The sequence below is a fragment of the Sitophilus oryzae genome, unplaced genomic scaffold (assembly GCF_002938485.1).
Source record: "Sitophilus oryzae breed Bouriz unplaced genomic scaffold, Soryzae_2.0 scaffold_1436_pilon_pilon, whole genome shotgun sequence".
NCBI classification, from domain to species: domain Eukaryota; kingdom Metazoa; phylum Arthropoda; class Insecta; order Coleoptera; family Curculionidae; genus Sitophilus; species Sitophilus oryzae.
In genome coordinates, this window is record NW_022146100.1 from 427,595 (window position 1) to 453,160 (window position 25,566).

At 30.9% G+C, this 25,566-nt stretch overlaps 3 protein-coding genes across 3 annotated transcripts; 1 reads left to right on the forward strand and 2 right to left on the reverse strand.

Annotated features, from left to right (window-relative positions):
• The first annotated feature begins 123 nt into the window (after positions 1 to 123).
• LOC115876397 (toll-interacting protein-like) lies at positions 124 to 2,082 on the forward strand. Its single transcript, XM_030892170.1, has 6 exons — positions 124 to 346; positions 418 to 535; positions 602 to 788; positions 1,056 to 1,257; positions 1,340 to 1,501; positions 1,649 to 2,082. The coding sequence occupies exons 1-6, from the start codon at positions 302 to 304 to the stop codon at positions 1,757 to 1,759; spliced, it is 825 nt and encodes a 274-aa protein (XP_030748030.1). The 5' UTR covers positions 124 to 301; the 3' UTR covers positions 1,760 to 2,082.
• A 119-nt stretch (positions 2,083 to 2,201) lies between these two features.
• LOC115876398 (C-type lectin 37Db-like) lies at positions 2,202 to 6,147 on the reverse strand. The gene is made up of 3 exons (XM_030892171.1): positions 5,985 to 6,147; positions 4,649 to 4,825; positions 2,202 to 2,678 (listed from the first exon to the last, which is right to left on the reverse strand). The coding sequence occupies exons 1-3, from the start codon at positions 6,070 to 6,072 to the stop codon at positions 2,419 to 2,421; spliced, it is 525 nt and encodes a 174-aa protein (XP_030748031.1). The 5' UTR covers positions 6,073 to 6,147; the 3' UTR covers positions 2,202 to 2,418.
• Positions 6,148 to 22,218: 16,071 nt separating this feature from the next.
• Positions 22,219 to 23,860, reverse strand: LOC115876565 (perlucin-like). Its single transcript, XM_030892376.1, has 3 exons — positions 23,751 to 23,860; positions 22,588 to 22,770; positions 22,219 to 22,530 (listed from the first exon to the last, which is right to left on the reverse strand). Exons 1-3 carry the CDS (start codon positions 23,848 to 23,850, stop codon positions 22,283 to 22,285), a joined length of 531 nt encoding a protein of 176 aa, XP_030748236.1. The 5' UTR covers positions 23,851 to 23,860; the 3' UTR covers positions 22,219 to 22,282.
• Between the last annotated feature and the right edge of the window lie 1,706 nt (positions 23,861 to 25,566).

Here is a 25,566-nt window from a genome sequence, read left to right on the forward strand (position 1 = left end):
TAATGTTTATCAAAGTAAGGATTTTCTGGGTTACCACAGATTACAAAAATGTAAATTTTAGTGATGACCATTTGATCACCAACCAGAGTTAGTCCTGGCAGCTTAGGCCGTAAAACTAATCAAGAGAGAAGAAGAAATCAGCTGATCTGAGTAATGACTAATGACGCTGTCTATTGTCAAATCAAAAATAAATAAAAATATAAGAAAAAACAAATACATATATTATATTCTAGAAAAAACGAAAGAAACATACAGCATACAATTTATGCTTAAATTTTGAATCATTTTATAAGTATCAAAAATGGCGTCCGCAATTTCCGATAAAATTAAAGAGCGACGCAATAGGGTTTGTATTAAATGAATATATAGGCGAACAATGAATATTGTAATTGTCTAACTATGTATTATCGTTAATAGGTTTTATTAGGACCTCTGCCTGATGATTTTTTACGTGTTAATATTTCTCCTCAAGAGCAGCAAGAAGCGGCCGACCGACAAGCGGCTATCGCTTTGCAGCAGCAATATAGTAGTGTTGGTGGGATATACTATATACTGTATAGTTCTGGCTTTATTATTATTCTTTCATTATAATTCTTTCCAGGTATGGCACAAGCGCAAAATTCAGCAGGGCGGCTAAGTATTACCATTGCTCAAGCCAAGCTAGCCAAGAACTATGGGATGACTAGAATGGATCCTTATTGTAGGATACGAGTTGGCCACTCTATTTATGAAACACCTACGGACCCTAATGGTGGCAAGAACCCAAGATGGAATAAAGTTATTTATTGGTAAGAGTATATTGTGTTCTGAGTAGTGTACCTAAAATAGGGTTGCCAACCGTCCTCTTTTTGATTGTACTGGTCTCATTTATATGTTTGTTGTTTTTTTATTTGTCAAAATTATTAATAAAATATTTTAACGTAGGTACTGGCATTTATTAGTAAATAATATTATTATCCTCCAATTATCTGAGCTAGTGTACAGCCCATATTAGCTTTGATTATTGCGAGTCTACTGTAGTTGCTAATTTTTTTTGCTTGGATTTCTTTTTGTAGTTGGATTCCTCAAGGTATTTCAACAATGACAATAGAAATATTTGACGAAAGAAACTTTACCATGGACGAATTAATAGCTTGGACACAAATTACAATACCACAACAAGTGTTGCAAGGAGAGACACATGAAGATTGGTATCCACTCAGCGGCAAACAAGGTGAAGGCTTGGAAGGAATGATTAATTTAGTTTTAAGTTATAATGTAAGTAATATTCAGTTTATTGGCTTGTTGGGTTGATTGATTCGAGGCTCTGATAACCAGCTATATTTTACATTTTTTACAGGCTACTGCATCTTACGTTTATCCTCCTCAGTACCCAGTTATGATAGTACCAAGAGCTGATGCAGGAGGTGTCAAACCTTTAAAAGTCTACAGAACGCCAACAGAAACGGAGGAGTCAGCTCCAGAACCCGTACCAGTATTAAATGAAGCAGATTTAAAACAGGTATTTTATCGCACTGAAGATCTCCCCATGCTAGAAATTTCTTTGCCAAAGCGGTATATTCTCGTTGTACAGATCTCAGAAAAAATTACGTTTTTTTTTTAATAAAAATGTTCATTCTTATTCTTCGATGATACATATTTTTTTTAGATACAAGAAATGTTTCCCAACATCGAAAACGAAGTAATCAAAACCGTGTATGAAGCCAACAGAGGCAACAAAGACGGTACCATAAATTCTTTATTACAAATGGCTGATTAGTTTTAAGAATATTCTTCTTTATATTTTAATACAATAATCCCTAGACTTTATTGCAGCTTAGTAATATTTTATTTTTTTTATTTACTATTCTAATAAAATCTTCTAATAAATACATGTATGTGTACTATTGTGCGATAAAGAGTTAAATTAATTATTTATAATGTTATTTTTTATTATCTGTAATAAATACTTGTTATTGTTGTTTTATACTTTCGTGCTCTAGTCTCCCAATTGGTTTTGTGCCAAAGTATATGTACTAAATATATTTACACTCACGAAATATAAGTATTATATAAAATTGGAAATAAAGGCTTTAATGTGAAGATGCGTTGATACCGTTATTTCTCAATACATCGAATTAAAAATTCTTTTTTTTTTATTTTATTTTTTCAACAAATATTTATGACATTTATATGAATGGCTCGATTCAAAAGTATTGTACTATTTGCTCTCGCTGATTGTACCGGGTGTCCAACTAAGGCACTTATTCAACAATTTTGTTATAACTTGTTGAATAAGTTAACGTTGTCCCGATTTTTTAAATACAAAAGGTGGCAACTCTGTTGTGGATATCAAATAAAAAAGTTAACTGAGGTATGTTTAATAAAAAATAGCAATTTGTGACGTTATAATCATTTAATTTGGGAGAAAGTCGGTAATTATTGGCCGGAATAGGTACATGGACCTCTGGTTTGACATATATATCCAAGACTGAGCATACAATTCTGGTCGTTCCATCCAATGGTTTCATTTCGCAAACCAATTTCAATACAGCGTTCGATCCCATTTGTGTTGTCGGGTTGATGTGGAGCCCAATCAAAATAAATAATTTTGTGGCCGGTGGAGAACCAATGGTATTCCGACGTTTCGTTGTGTGCCAGAGCAGTTCCAGATAACCAGTAACCATTTTTCCAACCATCTAAATGATCAAAAGTATGTAAAATCTCGAAAGTAGATATTTTTATATTTAATTTGTATGTTTATTTTACAAAAATTAATGTTATAATCAAAGGTTATAATAATAAAATATATACAGGGTGACCCAGGCTTCTGAAAAAGCTCTATATTAGGTTTTTGGTTTGTGATTTTTATTTCAATTTTTTTAGGTAATATGGGGGAAACGCACATTTGAAAAATAATTTTGTGAACATACAGGGGTGACTCAAGCATATTTTAAAACTAAAGTTGTGTATTTTTAAATGCGGAATACTATACCGGGTGTTGCATCGTCGAGCGGGACATAGGAAATCCCATGTAAATTTTAATGGGGTCAATAATTATTGGCTTCCCTAATTATTTTAGAGAATAATTCTATTTAGGTTTATTGAAGAGTACTGAAACCCACATTCAAAAGAATTACTTTAGATATTTTTGATTAGCCCGTTTACGAGTTATCGTCGATTTCTTTTTAAATATTTCTCCTTTCTTATGGCCCTGTATTTACTTATGAGCACCAGTCAAGGTTAAAGATAACTGTCAAATGAAGTTGTCATTTCAGAAATGTATCTATTTAGTGCTTTATTATTATTATTAAAAACTCATACCTACATCGAAAATATTAGCCATGAATTACACTACCGAAGAAAAAGTATTGATGATTAAATGGTATTATAAAGGAAATAGTTATCAAAAGGTGTCGGACATGTTTGCTGCTCTGTATCCGAATATTATTGGCCTAAATCATACAGTAAATTGGCCAGCAAGGTCTCCTGATATTTCGCCAAATGATTTCTTTCTCTGGGACCATTTAAAAAACAGGATATACAAGGATAAAAAATACCCAAATCTAAACGAGTTAAAAAATGCTATTTCTGCCGAATGCAATAGAATTTCAGTTTACCAACTAGCGAATGTAAGAAGAGAATTTTATGATCGCCTGGGTTATTGTCTAGCAGTCGATGGAATAATAATTGAACATCTTCTTAAATCCTTAAGTTCTAACAATTTAATAGTACCTAAATTAATAAGTTATTGAATATTGTAATAATACTATAATTAACCTTGTAATTGATTACTTTATTTTACGTTAATTTAATTTGTATTTATAAATACATCTTTAAGATTTCCGATGTAGGAATGAGTTTTCAATAATAATAAAGCACCAAATCTTTCACTAAATAGATAAATTTCTGAAATGACAACTTTATTTGACAGTTATCTTTTACCTTGACTGGTGCTCATAAGTAAATACAGGGCCATAAGAAAGGAGAAATATTTAAAAAGAAATCGGCGATAACTCGTAAACGGGCTAATCAAAAATATCTAAAGTAATTCTTTTGAATGTGGGTTTTAGTGCTCTTCAATAAACCTAAATAGAATTATTCTCTAAAATAATCAGGGAAGCCAATAATTGACCCCATTACAATTTACATTCCCTATGTCCCGTCGGTATATTTTTTAGCTCGCAGTGGGTTTGCCATTGAATTTCAATTCCAAAAATACCATAATATATCATGTACTATACCGAGTGGTTTTTGAAATATATCCGTTTTTAACTAAATTTCCTACTTATTTAAAGCCTTCTCAAAATTCTGAATTCGAAGAATGTATTTATATTTTTAACAGTTGGAAGAAAATTACAATAAATCGAAAAAAAATATTAAGACTATAACACCCCGTAGCTACGAAACAAAGCAAAATCGGACCTATGTTGATATGAAAAATAAATCTTATTTTTACGTGAGGAATCTTTTTGAAACACCCTGTATGTGTCTGTAGACTTAGTCAGTGTTAGTATTTTTTTATTGTAGATACATTTTGGCTATTGTCCATTGTAAGCAAGCTTAAATTCTTAGCTTGAGTAAAATGTTAGTCTACGTTTAATACACTTATTAGGTCGTATTTATTCGATCACGCCATATTTGTTGATAATAATTTGGTAACGCAAACCTGTTATATTAGTTGATAATAGTAATGTCTTCACTGTGGCTGATTCTTCTTTGCTTTCTATGGTAGCGAGCTCCATTCCAGCTGATAAACAGTTCAAGAACGCTAAGAAGAAGTTCCCTTTGTCAGGAGATAAGTAGTAGGTTTTGTTGGACCTTCCATCTGCAGAATAACTCATTTCTAGGATAACAAATAAAAATGTTTTTAAAAAGGAAGTTACCTAAAACAAACTAAATATTTTACCTCCTTTTTTGTTTAATGGAGTTCAAAATAAAATAGTATACAAACTTCGGAGGAAAGTTTTCATTATTGTTTCGAGATTTAATTAACGTTTCGACAGTAATGTAACGCTTTATTGTGACCCATCTATATTTTACCATTTATGTTATTTTTATTAGTTCTTTGGGAACTTTGTTTAAATGCAAACGTAAAGTATGTTCTAGGATGATTTTTTTTAAATTGAACACCCTGTATATTGTTGCATTTTTGGCTTTCTTTACATAATTCTAAGATACGAGTAAATATTTTTTTCAGATTTTTTATGTTTCAGAGATATCAATAAATAAATAAAAAATATATTTTCAGCCTTTTTTTAAAAAAAATATTAAAAATACAAGAACTGTCCTTAAGTCATAACTGTATTAGGTATTTAGTTTAGATGGTCTGTACTTGCATTATTATAAATATGGTAATCGTAAAACATACAGGATGTTCAAAATTCTACGCCAAACTTTCTAAAATATAAAATACTTTTTCTTCGTTTTTTTAAATGGAACACCCTGTATATTATTTTTTCAATAGATGGAGAATTAAGAAATGAACATTTTTTGTATTTAGATTATTTCAAAATTTTTAACGGTTTCACAGATATTCGTGATTTTATATTACATATGGCATTTTCCACAGTAACTTTTTATCAAAGCCAGCCAATCATTTTTCTCTCGTATTTTACCGTTGAGAGAGCCAGATAAAATAATACTTTAAATACAAAAAATGTTCATTTTTTAATTCTCCATCTAATACAAAAATAATATAGAGCGCGTTCCATTTAAAAAAAAAAACAAAAAAAAATATTTTATATTTTAGAATTGCTAATTTTTTTATTTTAGGAGCTACAGATGCCCGACGCACTATTGCCGGACCCTGTACAGATGTGTTATTTCTTAATCTTTTCTCTCTTTTTTTGTCTGAAAAGTTTTGTAATATATTATAAAATGTTAATTAGTAATTTTAAAATGTTTCAAAGTTTTATTGAAATGTTTTCAAAATCGCAAACAGGATATCTGTTTTTAGGAACTTTTTAGAATAACGGACCACCCTGTCATATGCAGATACATACCAGATTGAGCGAATTTTCTCGGGACACCATAAACGTCATTTTTACATAGGAACACTAGTAATACAGTTAAAATTATTGTTGTCTTCATGTTGGCTAAATCGTGGTTAGTAAAACCATCTTAGTTTTTTATTTTATCTTTTTATATCGTTTTTCATTCTCCAGGATAGGTTTAAAGTACAGATATTTTTTTTAACTAATTTTAATCTATTGTTACTATTGTTATGTATTAATATAATTGCTATCGATGTTTTATATGAGTATAAAAATTGCATAGTATTTATAAAAACTAAAAAGAAAATATAAGGTAAATAATATTTGTACAGCACTTCAATTTTATCTATTTAATTGGTATTGGAAAACTAATTAAAATTGCTCAGAATTTAATTAGAATCACACTTTAAATAAGCATAAACATTTTACACAACATTTTGTGGCTTTCACACAAACTTTAAGCATTAAAGTACACACACGCCGAGGCGACCCGAGCCCGAGACAAGGCGAGTGTGTACTTGAAGCTCTCGTCTTGTCTCGGAGCCTCTCGCCTCGTCTTGGGAGCGCTCGGTCTAGAGGCGGTCTCCAGCACGAGGCAAAGGAGGCGAGAGCCATGGAGAAACTAAATAAAAGAGAAACACATTAAATTTTATATTCCTCTATGGCGAAAGTGGGTAGGAGGTCTCGCGAAAATATACACGGTGCTCTTGGGAGTTCGTCTTCTCAACTGCCTTTGATTTGAAGCCTATTTTAGGTGTTTTAGTTATTTAATACAGTGGATAAACGATTTTAGCCAAATTACCGGAAAATCAGTAAAAGAACTGCAGAAAAAAAATAAGATTCTTTAGCGGCACTTTCCGGGCCGTTTAAGAAAGAAAAACACGTCTATTAAAAGCTATGCGCGAGGTTTTCATTTAGTTTGATGGAAAGTATTCTTCACAGAATATACTAACGAAAAAGAAGCCCAAGTTCCTTGTAATAAATCGGTTCCATTTTCGTAACGCCATCTCTCGACATAGCTGACATTATAGGTTAGCCAAAGGGGTGCGGGGCCGGGGGGAATTGTAAAATACACTTTTTTATTTTAATTATTTTTATTCGCTATTTGCAATTTTATTTTTAAAACATATTATGTGAAACAATCACATAATATGTCTTAAAAATAAAATTACAAACGGAAACAAAAGGAATTAAATAATCTGAAAATTTACAAAGTTTATTGATAAAAAAGTTAGGTTATGCAAATTGATAAGTATATTAAGTATAATCTCTTTGGTATACCATTGTTAAACAAACATTAACAAATCATAACATAGAAACAATCATAGAACTAAAAAAAGTACTATTACATAAAAACAGCTGATACAATACTTCAAAATTAATTTTAACATAATATCAAAACCGAAAAATCAAACTGCAAACACAACCACACTTATCACAACAGAAATTAACACACACGTCCGCGGCAAATGTCCAAGAAAGACTGATCATTCTGATTGGTCCTGGTCCGGTCGTAGCTCACGTCGTATTGTCGGTAAGCAAAATCCCTGTCCAAAAATTTGACGATCAGCGCCATCATCCGTCATAATTGGGAAACTTTTGCTGGAACCATTTTTAATATTTCACTTACATGGCCCTGTTCTAAACTGAAAAATGTATGAAAAACAAAATGCACAAAATGACATTGACACATTTCCGAAGGAATTTTTTTTTGTATTTCTATTCTCGTAAAGGCTCGTATAAAACAAATATAAGTTCATTTTTCATGTAACTGATTTCGGTTATTCTAAAGTTAAAGCGTTTTTTTATGTAAAATAAAAATAAAAAATTTCCGCAGACACTTTTTTGTGTTTTTATGTTTAGAAAAATGTCTAAAACACACCCCGAAGACTAGTTTTGATGTAACAGATTTCGGCTATACTAAAGTCCGAAAAATGAAAATGACGCATTTCCGCAGGGAAATATTTGTATATTTGTACTCCTAACGCCTTCTAGAACGCATATGTAAAGTGTAAAGTAATTTTTTGTATAACAGATTACAGCTAAACGAAAGTTGAACCGTGATGCCACGCTACGCCGCGCCGCTGTTAAGAAGAAGGTCTCAATTTAAATCTTTAATTAATATGATACGTTGATCGCCTTTTTTGCTCAGTTCACTTCGTGAAGATTGCTTTTACACTGTATGTAATGTTGCAGGTTGCATGTTTTTACCTTCCCAATATCGCAATCGATAAATTATTAATGCAGTGATATAACCTGATGCTACTTCATCTTATAAGATATCTGAAAACCTTTTTATAGTGAAAAACTTGTTCTTGATTCTGGAACATCTAGACAGGATTCACAGGATTATTGAATGCATTCTAAATGACTTGAGAAATATTTTACATATTAAAATTCTATTTTATATACAGGGCGATTCTACTAAATGTTCTCGTTTTTGCCTTATTATGGTAAAAAGATGGTTTGACAAGAGATTAGCGATAACAGATACATATTGTGGTTGTGTGAAATGAGTTCTGAAAGCCGAAAATTGAAGTAGGTATATGATTTTTTAATTCTGAGTTGTGTTATGAGTTATTGATACATACCTATACGAAAAAAAATACATAAAGCTTATTTTTAAATGTATTAGTCTCATCTTTTTGATCAGAGAGTAGGTACACGAAAAAACAAGGGCGTGAGGTTTTTTCGTCAACACATAATGTTTTACTTAAAAACAAAACAAAATTGTACCTATATTTATGGTTTAACTTTCATTTGTAAAGACGCAGTAATCTGTAAACAATTTTGTAAAATTACATTGATTTTTAAAACTATGCAAAACTATTAAAATTTAAAAGGCTCTTACTAAAGATGCTATAATACACCACCGTGAAGTGGGGTGACTTTGCCCAATTCTGAATTTTAAATCGTGTTTATTTCAAAAATTGTTGTATTTTCTCAAATGCGCATGGTCTATGCTATAAGTGGTAATAAGCACAACACAACAATAATACGTTTTTTTGTTTATTAAACAAATATATATATATATATATATATATATATATATATATATATATATATATATATATATATATATATATATATATATATACAGAGTGACCCACTCAAGACCGGGCACCCTCCATAAAATCTGTGTTTATAGTCCGATTTTGATGATTTTTTTTCAAATATAAAGTTTCAAAAAAATGTACTTTAGGGCTCAATGTCATGTTATTTCACAAAAAAACAAGGCCTACTTAATAAAGTTTTTGTGGTGAAAAATTTGCAAAATCATATTAGCGATTTTTTTTCAAAAATTTGAGTACACCCCTACATTCGGCATCCCCCAAAACAGTTCTGTACCAAATTTCGTTTAAAAATATTAATTATTAATAATTCTGCAGTTAAATTAAATAATTCCCTATTTTGCCAATTTAACGATGAGTTATCAAGTAACCAAAAAAAAAACAATCCACGACAACGAGTTTTATTACAAACAATGATAAAAATACTACAAGCAACACAATAACCGAATAATAAGTTAAACATATTCAAATAATTCTAGTTGCTTCTACCAGCCCTCCATTCAGTTCAATACATTTGTCGCATCTTTTCTTAGATTAACAGTTACATTCCTAAGCTGCTGTGGTGTAATATTTGCAGACTCTGTAATTCTAATACGTAATTCATCTACAGATTGAGGTCTAGACTTGTAAACTTGTTGCTTTAAGAAACCAAAGAAAGAAATCAAGGGGTGTTAGGTCCGGGGATCTCGGTGGCCACTCAATTAGCGGGCTATTTCGACCTATCCACTTATTTTCAAAATTTTCATTTAACCATTCCCTGACAACTGCCGCGTTATGCACAGGTGATCCGTCCAATTGAAATTTTAAATTCAAACGGGTTTGGCATGGTAAATTATGTATTGCATCCCAAAAGTCATTAATCAGAAAATTCGAAAACGTTGGACTATTCAAATTTCTCTCAAAAAAATATGGACCAATGATTCTATGATCAAGTATGCCACACTACACATTTAATTTCTGAGAATACTGTCTTCTTGTATTGATCACCCATTCAGGGTTTTCGACTGCCCAGAATCGCGAATTTTGAGAGGATACTACTCCGTTTGTACTAAATGTTGCCTCATCACTAAATAAATTATTTAAATACTCTGCTTGAGCCCATAAGCAGAATTCTAATCGTCTAACATCATCTCCGTTTTCCAAAGTGTGTAAAATCTTTGGTTTAAAGGGTTTAACTTTATTAGTTCGCAAACATCTCCTAATATTTTCCCTTGGTATATCCAAATCAACACTGGCGCCTCTAATGCTTGCACGAGGATTGTTACGAAAATATTCTAATATTTCCTCATTCCGCCTATTTATTCGATGTTTCGGCCTTCTGTTTTTTAGTAAGTATTTTGACACACAACCAGTTTCATTAAAAACTCTATTTATTCGTTGAACCGTGCTTCTACTTACTGCAGGTCTGTCGGGATGTCTGTTGTTAAATTGTCTGGCAGCTTCTCGTGCTTGAAGATAGTTATCACCCACTAAACGAATAATTTCAATTTTATCCCTAATATTTAATTGTTCCATAATGCAAATAATATTTCTTGATACAACACTTTTCTGCGTGCTATTAAATTAATATTCAATTCTACGCTGCAAGAATTGACAGCTAATAAAACCCATTGTTGTGGATTGTTTTTTCAAGGGTTACGTGATAACTCATCGTTAAATTGGCAAAAATAGGGAATTATTTAATTTAACTGCAAAATTATTAATAATTAATAATTTTAAACGAAATTTGGTACAGAACTGTTTTGGGGATGCCGAATGTAGGGGTGTACTAAAATTTTTGAAAAAAATCGCTAATATGATTTTGCAAATTTTTCACCACAAAAACTTTATTAAGTAGGCCTTGTTTTTTGTGAAATAACATGACATTCAGCCCTAAAGTACATTTTTTGAAACTTCATATTTGAAAAAAAAATCATCAAAATCGGACTATAAACACAGATTTTATGGAGGGTGCCCGGTCTTGAGTGGGTCACACTGTATATAAAAAAGTAAAAAACTGGATGGGCAAAGTTAGTTGCTTATATGGGGTGTCTTTGCCCTCTTCCTTATTCTTATTGATAGACCAAAGCCACCCCATTTAAAAGCATAATTACGTAAAATATGCTTCATCACCCTCAATATTATAACGAACTTCTGCATAATACTTACCTCAATATAGCGTGGTTAACTATTGCAGCCACGTAGAAGTTTGAAAGGCTTTAAAAACAGATTTGGCTTCACAGCACTGTAAATGCTACATCGCAACCATAGATCGCAACTGACGGCAAGCGTTTAGCGACGTTCCGAGACGTGGGGCGCCTCCACCCATAATTTACCGATAACATATAACGCGTTCTTTTCAAGTAGTGGCTACGGCTACGTCTAACATATTTTCGGACGGAATTTGGAAAAGTCACCCCAAGAGGCAAAGTCACCCCATTTCACGGTACTCAAAAAATGAAATAAAATACCGGGTGTGTTTCATAAGAAAAAATATAACTTTGGTATGGATCTTAGTTCTGAAACACCCTGTATATTTCAAAATAATTTTAAATTGTGCCGTATAATGTACCGCTGAGGCGACTGAGGTGCGCCACCCTGTATACTTAAATAAAATGGACTGATAAGGGAAAAGGCAAACGAAAGAGAAATGTTTCCAACTCTTTATTATTAGATTGCTATTTACTTGTAATTGAATGATGTAGTAATTGTAAAGTATAGGAAACAAAATAATTTATATGACCATTGTGTGTATTTAGGGTGTATTCCGTTGCTTACCTTGGTTATGGTTTTATGTTCCGCTTTTATCGGTTTCCTGAAAGTTTTCTTATTGCGAAACACGGTTTCTGAAAAATTCGGTTATAACTGTCACCAAACCAACCAGCCCGAGCCCGAGAAGACTTGTTTTTCTGGTTTTGTTTGTCAATCAGTGTCATTTATGTGACAGAAATCAAGCAAATATTGGAAGTTCGAGTAATATTCTCATTTAATTTCTAAATTTTGTAATAATATTTTGTATTTACATCCAAAAGTAATGGAGGTAGGCAGTAAAGGTAAATAAATTTCATTAACTAAATAGAATTACTTTTTAGGACCATTTAAACTTATCATGCAGCCATTGTTTCTTAAAGTCAGGGTACATTTAAAGAAAACATGAAAAACAAGACAACAAGCAATCGTGAATGTTTTGTAAGCTATAAAAATATAAATATTGATTAGATTTGTTTATTTATTATTGATCTGTTTTAATATTGGACCTGCAAATTTTCACTTGAGCTGTCTAACGAGTTTAACAGTTTACTAATAAAGTACTTTTCAGTATTAAACTCCATTGAAAAGAAGAAGCAAACGTAAAAGCAGAGAATAGGTACATTAAAAATGCATAAAAGATAAATTTTGTAATAAAGGTATTGAAAACGTCTACATTTGACGTTTTCAGTATTTTACCAAATCGTTCCGTATCAAACCGATTTCTTTACCGTAGTTTACCGGTCTGGTTCGCCTGGTTTTGCAACGGAATACAGCCTTAGTGTTTACGGCAAGGTTTTCTCGTTTGACATATATATCCCAAAATGTTATCACAAACGAAATTGCTCCAGTAAATTTTTCGGCCACTCATTCCAATTCTTATACAGGACCCTTTTTTAACGCCGCTCTTGGGCTGATTTTTCCCCCAATTGGTGTAAGTGACTCTACGTCCGGTGGAGATCCAATAAAATTTCTGAGTGTCCGGATCTGCTAGATTGTTTCCAGCCAGCCAGTATCCTTCTAAAAATCAAGATATAGTTAATCTTTTTTTAATAGATATTGTGATTTGAATAGTATTAGTATGTTGCTATTGTTGTTGTTGTTGTTATTTGATTTTTTGTTCGTGTTTGTTTTTTAATGACAAATATTTGCCGGTCATTTCAGCCTCATCTCCAGTGTTATTTTAATATGTAGAATGTGAACGTGTGTGTGGTTTGACTTTTATTGTATTTGTAAGTTACGACGACCTTTTTATTATTTGTTATTTATTTGGGTTCTTTCTTGTTAGGTCTGATGATGCTCGTATGAGCGAAACACGTACAGTACGTCTGCTGGATCTGTGTCTATGAAAGGAATGCGGACAAAAAACATTTAAATAAACAACAATATATTTTATACGTCGACTTGACGAGTACATCACCGCAAATCGCTCCGCCCACTCATTTTATTGGCTACTTGCAAATTTGCCGAATTTTTATTGATGGGACGCGTCGTCTAATTTTTTACGAAAAACATGGAGAGAATATCGTTTCCCCTCTCACGGATACCCCGTAGCTACAGAACGGACAGACGTACGGTACACGATTAATTTAATATACAGGGTTGTTCACCACATACGACACGGAGTATTAGATTTTTACAAATTTTAAGTTTTGGGTTCGTTGAAGGACTATTAAACTTACAATTTAGAAATAATTTTACAAGATACAGAGTGTCCCAAATAAGTAAAAAATGCTATAGTTGTATTTTTTTAAATGGAACACCTTATATATTATTCTATTTTTAGATTCTACTATTGAAATAAAGGTAAATTTTATTAAGGTTTATCACACTTAAACCTTACCGTTTTTGAAATATTTTCAATTTTGTGAAATTGCAGTAAAAATTTTAAGGTTTCATTTCTCCAAGGGTATCAAAGTTTTTAATACTAAATATTTACTGAAGTTTATTTATTGATCAGTTATTGCGTTGCAATAATAAAAATTATACTACCTTATACAGAGTGTCTAAAATTTTATTTTAAATAATTACTAGCTTTAAACGGCAACAACTTGTTTAATTTAAATGGAACGCCCTGTATATTTTAGGAGAATCAGATTATCAGATGCATAATTTAATTGTCTATCAGATTGTGTTATACCACTTTTTACCTATCCCTTCAAGTTTTCGTAGAAAATGCATTTTTTTTATAATTTAAACCTCATTTATCAATATATCCATGGAATATTGACATTTTAGATTGTTTTTAAAGCAACAAATGTACAAAATGTACAGGCTAGTAATATTATCGTTTTTAACAAATGATAATATTACTAGGAAAGAAAACTATTTAAATCTTCATAAAAGAGTATACCATTAATTAAATATACCACCATTATTTCCGCCCAAATACTAATTAATTACATACTTAATTATGTTCGTGAATAAATTATTCTAAATAAATGTGGATTTGAATCAGAAATCAATATAATAATAAGTTATAAAAATTTGTACAAGCATTTGTTAAAAAATGAAATATCATTCTTAAGGTGTTACTTTTTACCACACTGTCTAGTACACATAAAAAATTCAGTTTTTTAGTTTTTGAAGCAATTATTATTAATCAACGCAAACAGTCAATTAATGTAGTTTGAATACTGGAATCACATTAATTGGTCCTCTTTAACAAATATTTAAACAGTTTTTTTTTATTTTTTAATGAAATAAACAAACTATATCGACAATATTAGTATCTGTACTCTAAAAATTTGGTACATCTTTAAAAATAATCTAAAATGTCAGTATTCCATGGGTATATTGATAAATGAATTTAAAATTACAAGAAAATGCATTTTCTACGGAAACTTGAAGCTATAGGTAAAAAATGGTATAATACAATTTCATAGACAATTAAATTGTGCATCTGATTCTCATAAAACATACAGGGTGTTCCATTTAAATTAAACAAGTTATTGCCGTTTACAGCTAGGAATTATTTAAAATAAAATTTTAGACACTCTGTATAAGGTAGTATAATTTTTATTATTGCAGCACAATAACTGATCAATAAATAAACTTCAGTAAATACTTAGTATTAAAAACTTTGATACTCTTGGAGAAATAAAGCCTTAAAATTTTGCCTGCAACTTCACAAAATTGAAAATATATCAAAAACGGTAAGGTTTAAGTGTAATAAACCTTTATCAAATTTACCTTTATTTTAATCGTAGAAACTAAAAATGTAATAATATACAGGGTGTTCCATTTAAAAAAATACAACTTTGATATTTTTTACTTATTTGGGACACTCTGTATCTTGTAAAAATATTTTTAAATTGTAGCTCTAATAGTCCTTCAACGAACCCAAAACTTACAATTTGTAAAAATCTCATCGTTTAGCTACAATTCTCCGTGTCGTATGTGGTGAACAACCCTGTATACGTTGAGACCGAGACTTTGAGTCTTTTTATACATCTTTTTAATTTAAACCAGGTGTCTTTGAGAAGAATGGACGCTTTCTTTAAATTTAGTATGTTGCGTCTTTAGGATGGATCATATCAAACATCTTAGCAGTATTTGTTGACAGTACAAACCTCTCAAATTGTTTTTTAGTATCCTGTCCAATACAGCCGTTTCTTGCTCGTTTTCCACTGTGGCAAGTTCCATTCCAGCAGAAAGACAGTTTAAATAAGCTTGGAAATAATTGGCTTTGTCCGGGGAAGCATAATAGTGTTTTTTAATATCTTCTTTCTCGTGATGCTTGTGATGCCCTACAAAAAGATCATCAATTTCAATCAAATATTCTTATAAATTTACTTCTATAAATTCACTTATATGTAACTAATTAGACAGGGTGAGTTAGACCGGGTATCTCGGAAACTACTGGAGATAGAGAGTCGGTTAAATGGTTGTAGATAATCATATCCCTAATGAGTTTGTGTCATTTTTGGCAAATGACACAAACATATGTTTTTTTAAATGGAAACCATAGTTGTCCATGACTTCATAAAAAGCACCATTTTTTAAGCTTTTCAGCGATATAAGCTTTTTTTTTCACAAAATTACTGAGTTACAGTCAAAATTTAGATAGTCGCGCAGTAATAGAGTGGTTCCAACATGACTTTCTTTATGACACCCCCCACAATGAAAGAAATGTTAAAAATTATTTATATAATAATTATGTAGACTCAGGGATAGAAAGAGGTGGACCAATTGCATATGGGCCTCCTCGATCACTTGACCTATCCATTTTAGATTTTCTTATGTGGTATGGTTAACAACAAGGTTTTCAAAAGAACTTATGAATTAAGAGAGGCACTGGAAGAAGCGGTACAGGACAAGTTTAATTAAGTCGACCGGTCGCACAGTGCTTCGTCCCATGGACAAAAATCGAAAAAAAAGTTAAAATTTACTAATACCTGAATATGTAATTTTATACTTATAGCAATGTTCAACCATCCTGTATATTATTTTTCATAAACAGCGTTTTTTGTTAGCAAATATTTTCACTGAAAATAAATTTTACGATCATTGTCTTATCAGTGAAAAGAATAACATTCATAGTAGTTCTGTATATTGTGGAGTTAAACGGTACGTACTTAATTGAAAGCCACTATGGATATTGTTAAACAAGGTATGTACTTTAAATTTATTTCTAAACAAGTTCGTGATTGTTTAGTTTTTTTATTTATTTTTAAGATGATTCTTAAATGGGTATCAGAAAACGTCGTGTCGCGGGCAAACTTCAAAAAGGTATTTAAAAAATAACCATATCAAAAGCTGTACTAAATTTAAAATTGACAGCTGTTTTTGTTGTACATATTCATTGGTCCTCTTGACGTGTCGCTGGCGACAGTCGCGCTGTTCTGGAGAACGGCTTAAACCCCGCTCTCAGAACGACGTCGTGTCGCGGGCGACACAGTTTGACATTCAAACAACCAATGAGAACTCTACTAAATTTAAAAATTGACAGTTGTTTAAAATTTTGTACAAATCTCATTGGTGCTTTTGAAGTGTCGCTGGCGACAGTCGCAGTTCTGAGAATAAAGCCTAAAAATTTTACGTTTTAAAACCTCAAAAGGTATTTAAAGTACAGCTCAAAATTGGTTATTTGAAATGTCAAACTGTGTCGCCATTAATTTTTGTATAGTTCACCTGCGTCTGCTTGCGACGAACTTTATTTTATGATACTTTTCAGATGGAGTAAAATTGATAAGCAACGCCGATCTGCTTAATACTTGGCTTGATCATAAGGACAAGAACTCAAAATTATTTATATTTCAAAAAATGCGTTCTTTATTAGATATTGATGAACCTTCCAGTCAAATGAGACACCACTTGTGCCTGAAAAAGCCCACTATGTTGGAGCGAAACGTCGCATAAAAAAAGTTTCCATCTTTCAATTTATTATAAAACCTCATACCCAAGAAAAGGAAAAAATAATATATGGATGTGGTCTATTAAAGAGGTAACTATTAACTCCTCATACCAACAAAAAGAACAGTAACAACGCGAAAAAGTAACATATTAGAAAATGATGTACAGAAATATCTTATATGTGAGGATACTTCATCTACCTGTGATTTGGATACTATAAATTTGGAAGATTCTGTCAGCAGTGATTCTTCTGAATCAGAGTAGTTGCGATCTATGCATTTTGTTGTCCTAAAGTAAATTTATAGTATCTTAAGGTTTTTTTTAATTAAATATAACATTAATTTTTCTTTTTCATTAAAGAAAAACATTTTTATCTTATATTAGGCTTATAATGTAGGAATCATGTTCTAATGTTATTTCAGTTCTTTTTTATCACAGGGATTTATTTAATACTTACACCGTTTTCATACTATAAATCATTATTTCCTTAGATGGAACACAGCTCCAACATTTTTATTATTTATAAGATTTTTTTCATAAACGTGGGACTAAGAACATTATCATTTAGTACAATGGGAGTACTCATCATTTGTGTCAAATAAACCTAGTTTGAATAAATTGCCTACCATAAAAGAGAAGTTTTGCATTTTTGTCCTCTAGAGCCATATGTTCGAAGCACTGTGGGTCGTTCTGTGAGAATAGCTAGAAATTCAGTTTTAAAAAGATGCATTAATGTACTCAAAACAATGGCGGATTTTTTGAACGTTTTCTAAAATAACCTAAAGTGCATCTTTTTAAGTTTTAGGTTGTGTAATATAAATTGTAAAGAGCCGTTTAATAATAAATTTTGTCTTTTTATAAGTTATAAACCATAACAAAATAAGAACACCATGCCAACTAAGTGAAATTAGTCAAGAAAGATAAGAATTGACTATAACTCAGTAATTTTGAAAAAAAACATATTATAGCTTATATCGCTGAAAAGCTTAAAAAATGGCGCTTTCTACGAAGTCGTGGCCAACTGTGGTTTCCATTTAAAAAAACATATGTTTGTGTCATATGCCAAAAATGACCGGCTTTAGAAAAAAAATCGGAGAACACAAACTCATTAGGGATGTGATTATCTACAACTTTTATCTGAAAACTTTTTGTCTAAAATAGATTGTAATTTTTAAAATAGCCAAAATCTGTTTTTTTTTCGAAATATCTAGTAAGCCATGAATTTTTTCAAAAATATGAAAGACGCATATTTAGGACCCCACAAAACTGCAATTCTTTCCCCATTTAACTGTTTCTCTATCTCCAGTAGTTTCCGAGATACCCATAGAGAACATCGTAGGGAACTCACCCTGTATATTCATTATTTTTTTAGGCGCAATTTTCAAATTACTATAATTCTTTCACAATAGAAAAATATCAAATTTATAAAATAATATTTAAAAAATAATTTATTTTTGATTAAATTACTAATTCAACAAGGTATTAGTAATACATACCATGTGATGAATGTGTGTAAGTTGTCCATGCCGGAGACAGTGAGTGGACCAGTGATGAAACAATTGACGGACTAGCAACACTATAGACACCCTCTATTAAAGCCAAGACCAATAAACCAGCGAAAAATTCACTAAGTTCCACGGTCTTCATATTTACTCTACTCTAATACAAATATTCTTCAGATCTGTTAGACTCGTCGCTTATATCATTTTCTTCATAAACCAGTGCAGTACTAAGGAAAAAATAAAGAATACTTTTATTAAAATTAAATATTATTATTTGGACATGAGAAGTTCTAACATAAAGAAGACATTAAATTTAATGAAAACGAAAAATTGATGTAAAACTTACCATATAAGTATTTCTTAAAATTTTGTTTTTTAAGAATTATATTTTACGGTAATTTTAATATTTACCCCTTCCCCCCAGGCCCGTTCCTGGGGTATCTGGCGCCTACGTGCAGCATTCTTTGGTGCACTCTTTTTATATTTAAACCAATTATATATTTTAATCTCAATCTCAAAAATTTAAATAATTTATATTATGCGACAAACGAGCAATATGTTAACTGGAAATGTAAAAAAAACTATTCTAATTAAAGTATAAAAACATTTATTAAACAAATAAAACCACAAATATTTAGTAACAAAAATAATACCCTAAAGAAAAACTGACCCATTTTATATGAAATATATAAAAACATTTAAACTAAAATTCGGCAAATAATACACATGTACTATTCCTTTCGAAAATCGACAACTATGAAACTATGAACCCTTCTCGGATACAAACGGTACATTGTGAGACAGGAAATTGTAGATAAAGAAACAAGCCCTATATCATAGGATACAACATTTTAATGAACAGTGCTTTCCATAAAATCAAAAAAAAAAAATGAAAAAAATACGAAATAATATACATGTACTGATTTCTTTCGAAAATCGACAACTATGAAACTATGATCCCTTCCCCGACACAAACAGTACATTGTGAGACAGAAATCGTAGAAGAAACAAGCCTTATAACATAGGATCAACATTTTCATGAACAGTGCTTTCCATGAAATCAATAATAAACTAAAATATACGAAATAATATACATGTACTGATTTCTTTCGAAAATCGACAACTATGAAACTATGATCTCTTCCCCGATACAAACAATACATTGTGAGACAGGAAATTGTAGAGAGAAACAAGCCCTATAACATAGGATACAACATTTTAATGAACAGTGCTTTCCATAAAATCAATAAAATACAAAATATACGAAATAATATACATGTACTGATTTCTTTCGAAAATCGACAACTATGAAACTATGATCTCTTCCCCGACACAAACAATACATTGTGAGACAGGAAATTGTAGAGAGAAACAAGCCCTATAACATAGGATACAACATTTTAATGAACAGTGCTTTCCATAAAATCAATAAAATGAAAAAAATACGAAATAATATACATGTACTGATTTCTTTCGAAAATCGACAACTATGAAACTATGATCCCTTTCCCCGACACAAACAGTACATTGTGAGACAGGAAATTGTAGAGAGAAACAAGCCTTAGAAAATCGACAACTATGAAACTATGATCTTCCCCGACACAAACAATACATTGTGAGACAGGAAATTGTAGAGAGAAACAAGCCCTAAAACATAGGATACAACATTTTAATAAACAGTGCTTTCCATAAAATCAATAAAATACAAAATATACGAAATAATATACATGTACTGATTTCTTTCGAAAATCGACAACTATGAAACTATGATCTCTTCCCCGACACAAACAGTACATTGTGAGACAGGAAATCGTAGAGAGAAACAATCCTTATAACATAGGATCAACATTTTCATGAACAGTGCTTTCCATAAAATCAATAAAATGAAAAATATACGAAATAATATACATGTACTGATTTCTTTCGAAAATCGACAACTATGAAACTATGAACCCTTTCCGGACACAAACGGTACATTGTGAGACAGAAAATTGTAGAGAGAAACAAGCCCTATAACATAGGATACAACATTTTAATGAACAGTGCTTTCCATAAAATCAATAAAATGAAAAATATACGAAATAATATACATGTACTGATTTCTTTCGAAAATCGACAACTATGAAACTATAATCTCTTCCCCGACACAAACGGTATATTGTGAGACAGGAAACTGTAGAGAGAAACAAGCCCTATAACATAGGATACAATATTTTAATGAACAGTGCTTTCCATAAAATGAATAAAATAAAAAATAAATAGATGAGATCAATGTGTTGCCGACAGATTGCCCTAGACTTGTTTATTCGGTGCGGCCAACGCAAAAAAGACGCTAAGCAAACTTTATCTTATGATGTATGTTTAAGTATTTGTTTATTAACAAGAAACCGTATCGATTTTTTGTTACAAAGTACTGATTGACCTTTTGATTTTGCGCCCCCAAAATGTTGCGCCTACGTGCGTGCACGCACTGCACGCTCGCCAGGAACGGCCCTGCTTCCCCCTATCTCTTGATATTATAAGGAGTTGATTTAAAAATTTAAAAACGATGTATTTATAAAACAGTTGATTGAAGGAAATAAGTTCACAGTTCTTTCAGTCAACGATAAAACTTTATTAAGACTGTATTCCGTTATAAAACCAGGTTAACTAAGCTTGGTAAATATCAGTTCCCAAAAAAAAATCGGTAGAACTGTTAAATATAAACTTTTTAAAATTTCATCATCTCACAAGAGGAAAAACTTTTTTATTATTGCCATTTTGACACTTTGACAATTCATATAAATTTTTGCTTGTTCTAAAATGGTTATACAAATTTCTTATTAAAATCAAATCATTATATTAATCACTGACAATGAATAAAAAACTATCGTTTTTGGATTACTTTGGTTTATTCAATGAACATACCGTATGATCGAATAAAAACGGCGTCGATGGCTATGAAATGAAGATCGCTTTTTGTAAAATTATATGGGAAATGTCATCGATTATATATCGTCAGCGATTTCATAGCCATCGCTGACGCCGTTTTTATTCGATCATACGGTATTTAAATACTTCTTTCCAAAATATTCTTGACATTGTTTTAGTGTATGTTCCAAGAATATTGACACTTTTTTCTAAATCTTATTATTATTAGATTAAATAAAAACACATATTTATTTAATTACTTATTATTATTATTATTACAACATTAGGCTAAGTGATGATCTTTAGTAATGAATAAGGAGTATCAATATTATTAAAAAAAATATATATTCTCATAGTTTTGCCCTTGTTTTGCCTATGATACAATACAGGGTGTCCCAGAAATAAGTGCAAGTATTTTAAGAGGTGGTAGATCTCGATAAACGAAACATATTTTCTCTTTATCGTTTTTCAAATAAGTCCAAAATAACGGAGTTATTTTACTTTGAAAATTTGCAAAAAAAATATTTTTTAAAATTTTGAGAACTTTCTTGTAAATTTAATCTAATATCTATGTTGCCATATTATCAAAAAATTATGGTTTTTAACTAAAAAGTAAAAATAAATTGGAAGTTTGAATTTTTTTTTTCGCGAAAAAACCTCATAGGCGTGTTTCTGGAGTTGAACTATACTCCCAGTTAAAATACTTGCACTTATTTCTGGGACACCCTGTATAATGAGTTGACTAACAACAGGGTCGTCGAGTTTGACATATGTATCTGAGTTCAGTTTCTGGATCGTAGTCGTTCCAAGCTATTTTCTTGTCAACTAGTCCAACCCCAATGCAGAATTCTTTTTTGCCAGCGTTGTCAGGTTGGTTCTTTGCCCAGTTGGTGTAAATGACTTTTTGACCTGTGGAGACCCAGTAATATTCCAACGTTTCCGGATCAGCTAGACTACTTCCAGACAGCCAATAGCCTTCGTTCCAGCCCTCTAAAAATATCGAAAATAGTGTAGTAATTTATAACAACTATTTTGTTACAAACAAACCTTTTAAATCGTCTTTTTCCAGTACTTCGTTCAACATGTCTGTTTCCTCTTCACTTTCAACTGTTGCCAGTTCTAAACCCGCAGAAATGCAATAGATATAGGCTCTGAACTGATTGCCCTTATCAGGAGATACATAATACTTTTTATCAACTTTTTCCTTTGATTTGTAACTTTTGCTCGATCCTAAAAAATAATTGGATTATAATTACAAATATAAAAAAATAAAAAAATCTCTTGGTGTTGTTTACATTAGTCAAAAATTGCAATATACAAAATATTTCTCTTTCAAACAAGCCTGACACAATTTCATGGGAATGATTTTAAGAATAATATCAAATTAAAATACCATTTTATATCGCAGACTCGAAGACACCTTTTGGTTGATGATGGGGTAATTATAATTATACTCTAAAACTATGGTAATCGCAAAATCATTTCCGATGCACGTCATCAACTTTGAGTGACAAGCGATGGCGACAGCGCTGCTAGATTGTGATGGATTTATTAGATGAATCTTAATTTAAAATTGACACTTAGGGGGGTGCTATTAATGCACAACGAAGCCTTTACATTCAGCCAATAAAATTAATATCGTATCATCGTATCGTCGGACAACGGATGCATGAAAATCAAGCTTAAAGCAACAAAACACCGAGGGTACCATTTAAAAATCAAAGGTTGTAGTCATTTCCGGTGAAACAGGAAGTGACCGAAGACAATTGAATACGTCAATCAATCCTAATTTATGTCATATATTAATATACTAAATCTCAAGTTTTTATCCGGAAAAATAAAAAAGTTATAGGGGGTGAGCCGATTTTGAGACGCACCCGGTATATTCATATACATGTATTTAAACTGGAATAAATTCTTGTATTAATTTCGGATTATGAGAAGGCGATACTTTTTGAAAAATTAAATACTTTTATTCAATGCATTTCAGGTAAAATACGAACCACATACTAATAGGTAAAACAGTTACTATTATACAGGATGTTTCTTAAGCTGTCTAAAAAAATTTTGGGTGCGATTCCTCAAATATTTTTAAGAAAAAAAGTATAAAAAATATCGAATTTAATTAGCTTAAAATAAATGGTACGCCTACGTACGTATATCTTATTAAGTAAGTAATCTACATAGATATATTGATTATTTCAACTTACTAGATTGTGGGATTTCAGAACCATATAACGTTTCACACAAAATCAAAGCTAAGAAGCTTAAAATTGTAGTTCTTCTTGTAGTCAATTGAGTCAACATCATTTTTGCTTGATGTTACTATAGTATTTTTAAGCTCCCTATACATGTTCATCTTTATATAACTTCTTGATTCGTACAGTACAGGACTAGATTGAAAGTATAATATAAGCTAAGGGGATGGGGGCTTCAATTTATGAATTTCTGGAAATATAAATGTTAATATAATATCGGGTATTTATTTAAGAAAAAAACATGTACACACATGGCCAAAATTATTGCATATAACGATATTTTTATTTTATTTTGGACCTAATATGATTCTTTTTATATTTTTGGACATATTGGATCTTGTTCCTACACGACTAACTAATATAAAATTAAAAATCTAAGTGCAACTAGGCTGTTATTATAATTTTATTTCATAACGAGTAAAAATCAACAAAAACAAATTTCATTTTAAACAGAAAATATTGAAAACAATTTTAATTATTTCTCACAACTAATAGTCTGTATTGGCTCCTCGAGCCTCAATGCAAGCTGTGAGACGACGTGGCATGCTCTCAATTAAGTTGTCCAGAAGATGTTGAGGAATGGCTTCCCATTTCCCATGTTTCGCGCGCAGCAATTATCAGAAGAATTTTGTAATAATATTGGGTCTGAACGATAAACATTGTTTACCATATCCATTTTAACAAAAAATGTTTATTACAGATCCAGATTATCAAACCTATGTACAAAAAAAGATTCTTTAAACTCCTTTCCGTATATTTTTAAACGATATACGCAATAATTTTGGCCATGTGTGTATTAATTCTGTCTATTTTTTTAATATATATAATCAATATTAAAAACATTACTGCAAAATACCTTTACTTAGGTCCTGATAAACAACTCGCCAGTTTTATTTTTAATTCTTTACAGTTTTAATCTCTGCAGCATTTCTTGATATCTTGTTAGGGACTATTTCTTTATATAGCGCATTTTTTTTATTAGAAATGATTACATCCCTGGTACCAGTTCCACTGGTGATAAAAAGTGGAATATGCACGACCAGTTTATAGCCAATGATTTTCTTATATGTACATATTTAATGAGCCAGCATAATTTTATGATTTTTGAATTTTATGAACGAAAGCTGAAAAATTTTTAATTTTATAGCAAAAGATAATTAACCTTTTTAAATCTATCCAATGCATCAGGGAAGATTTTTAAACAGACGATATCAATCTAAAAAATGATCAAAAATAGAATTTGAAAATTAAAATGTCATTAAAGGTCAGGAATTTTTTTGACGAAATATCAAGATGAATCGTTTTCGTTAATCATATGTAAAAATCATAATCAAAATATACAGGGTGTCCCAGAAATAAGTGAAGGGAATTAGCATGAAAAAGGTGATCGAAATTCGAAAAAGCAAATGTGTTTAAGATTTCCCAAAAAAAGATAAATGATAAGTTAAATCATCTCTGCCATGAATGGCTTTGCTATGGGTGTGTTTAGTTGCATTCATTTGTTTCAACGAAACGTCAAAGTTGTTACTTCTCACGGATAAGAGGTAAATGGCTAAATTTTATGTTTAAAATTATAAATTGTTGTTGTTCTTGTGCTCTTTTTATGTTTATATTATTGTTTTGATTGAAAATGGCTCAGCAAGCTGCAGGTATGTATTGTACATAAACGTATTATTTATTTTGATATTCTCTATACTAACGATTTTTTTTGCAACTAAAAGTTAAGCGTTCAGAAAATTTGATTAAATTTGTGACATTTTTATTATTA

Bases quoted from the DNA above. Each gene is read 5' to 3' on its own strand.
- LOC115876398 (XM_030892171.1), bottom strand. From the start codon at position 6,072: ATGAAGACAACAATAATTTTAACTGTATTACTAGTGTTCCTATGTAAA. The intron at 4,826-5,984 runs GTATGTATCTGC...TTGTTATCCTAG, and splicing joins GAGAAAATTCGCTCAATCTG to AAATGAGTTATTCTGCAGAT. The intron at 2,679-4,648 runs GTTTGCGTTACC...TTGATCATTTAG, and splicing joins ATTATCAACTAATATAACAG to ATGGTTGGAAAAATGGTTAC.
- LOC115876565 (XM_030892376.1), bottom strand. From the start codon at position 23,850: ATGATGTTGACTCAATTGACTACAAGAAGAACTACAATTTTAAGCTTC. The intron at 22,771-23,750 runs GTAAGTTGAAAT...ATTATTTTTTAG, and splicing joins TTCTGAAATCCCACAATCTA to GATCGAGCAAAAGTTACAAA. The intron at 22,531-22,587 runs GTTTGTTTGTAA...CGATATTTTTAG, and splicing joins GGAAAAAGACGATTTAAAAG to AGGGCTGGAACGAAGGCTAT.
- LOC115876397 (XM_030892170.1), top strand. From the start codon at position 302: ATGGCGTCCGCAATTTCCGATAAAATTAAAGAGCGACGCAATAGG. The intron at 789-1,055 runs GTAAGAGTATAT...TTCTTTTTGTAG, and splicing joins TGGAATAAAGTTATTTATTG to TTGGATTCCTCAAGGTATTT. The intron at 1,258-1,339 runs GTAAGTAATATT...CATTTTTTACAG, and splicing joins ATTTAGTTTTAAGTTATAAT to GCTACTGCATCTTACGTTTA.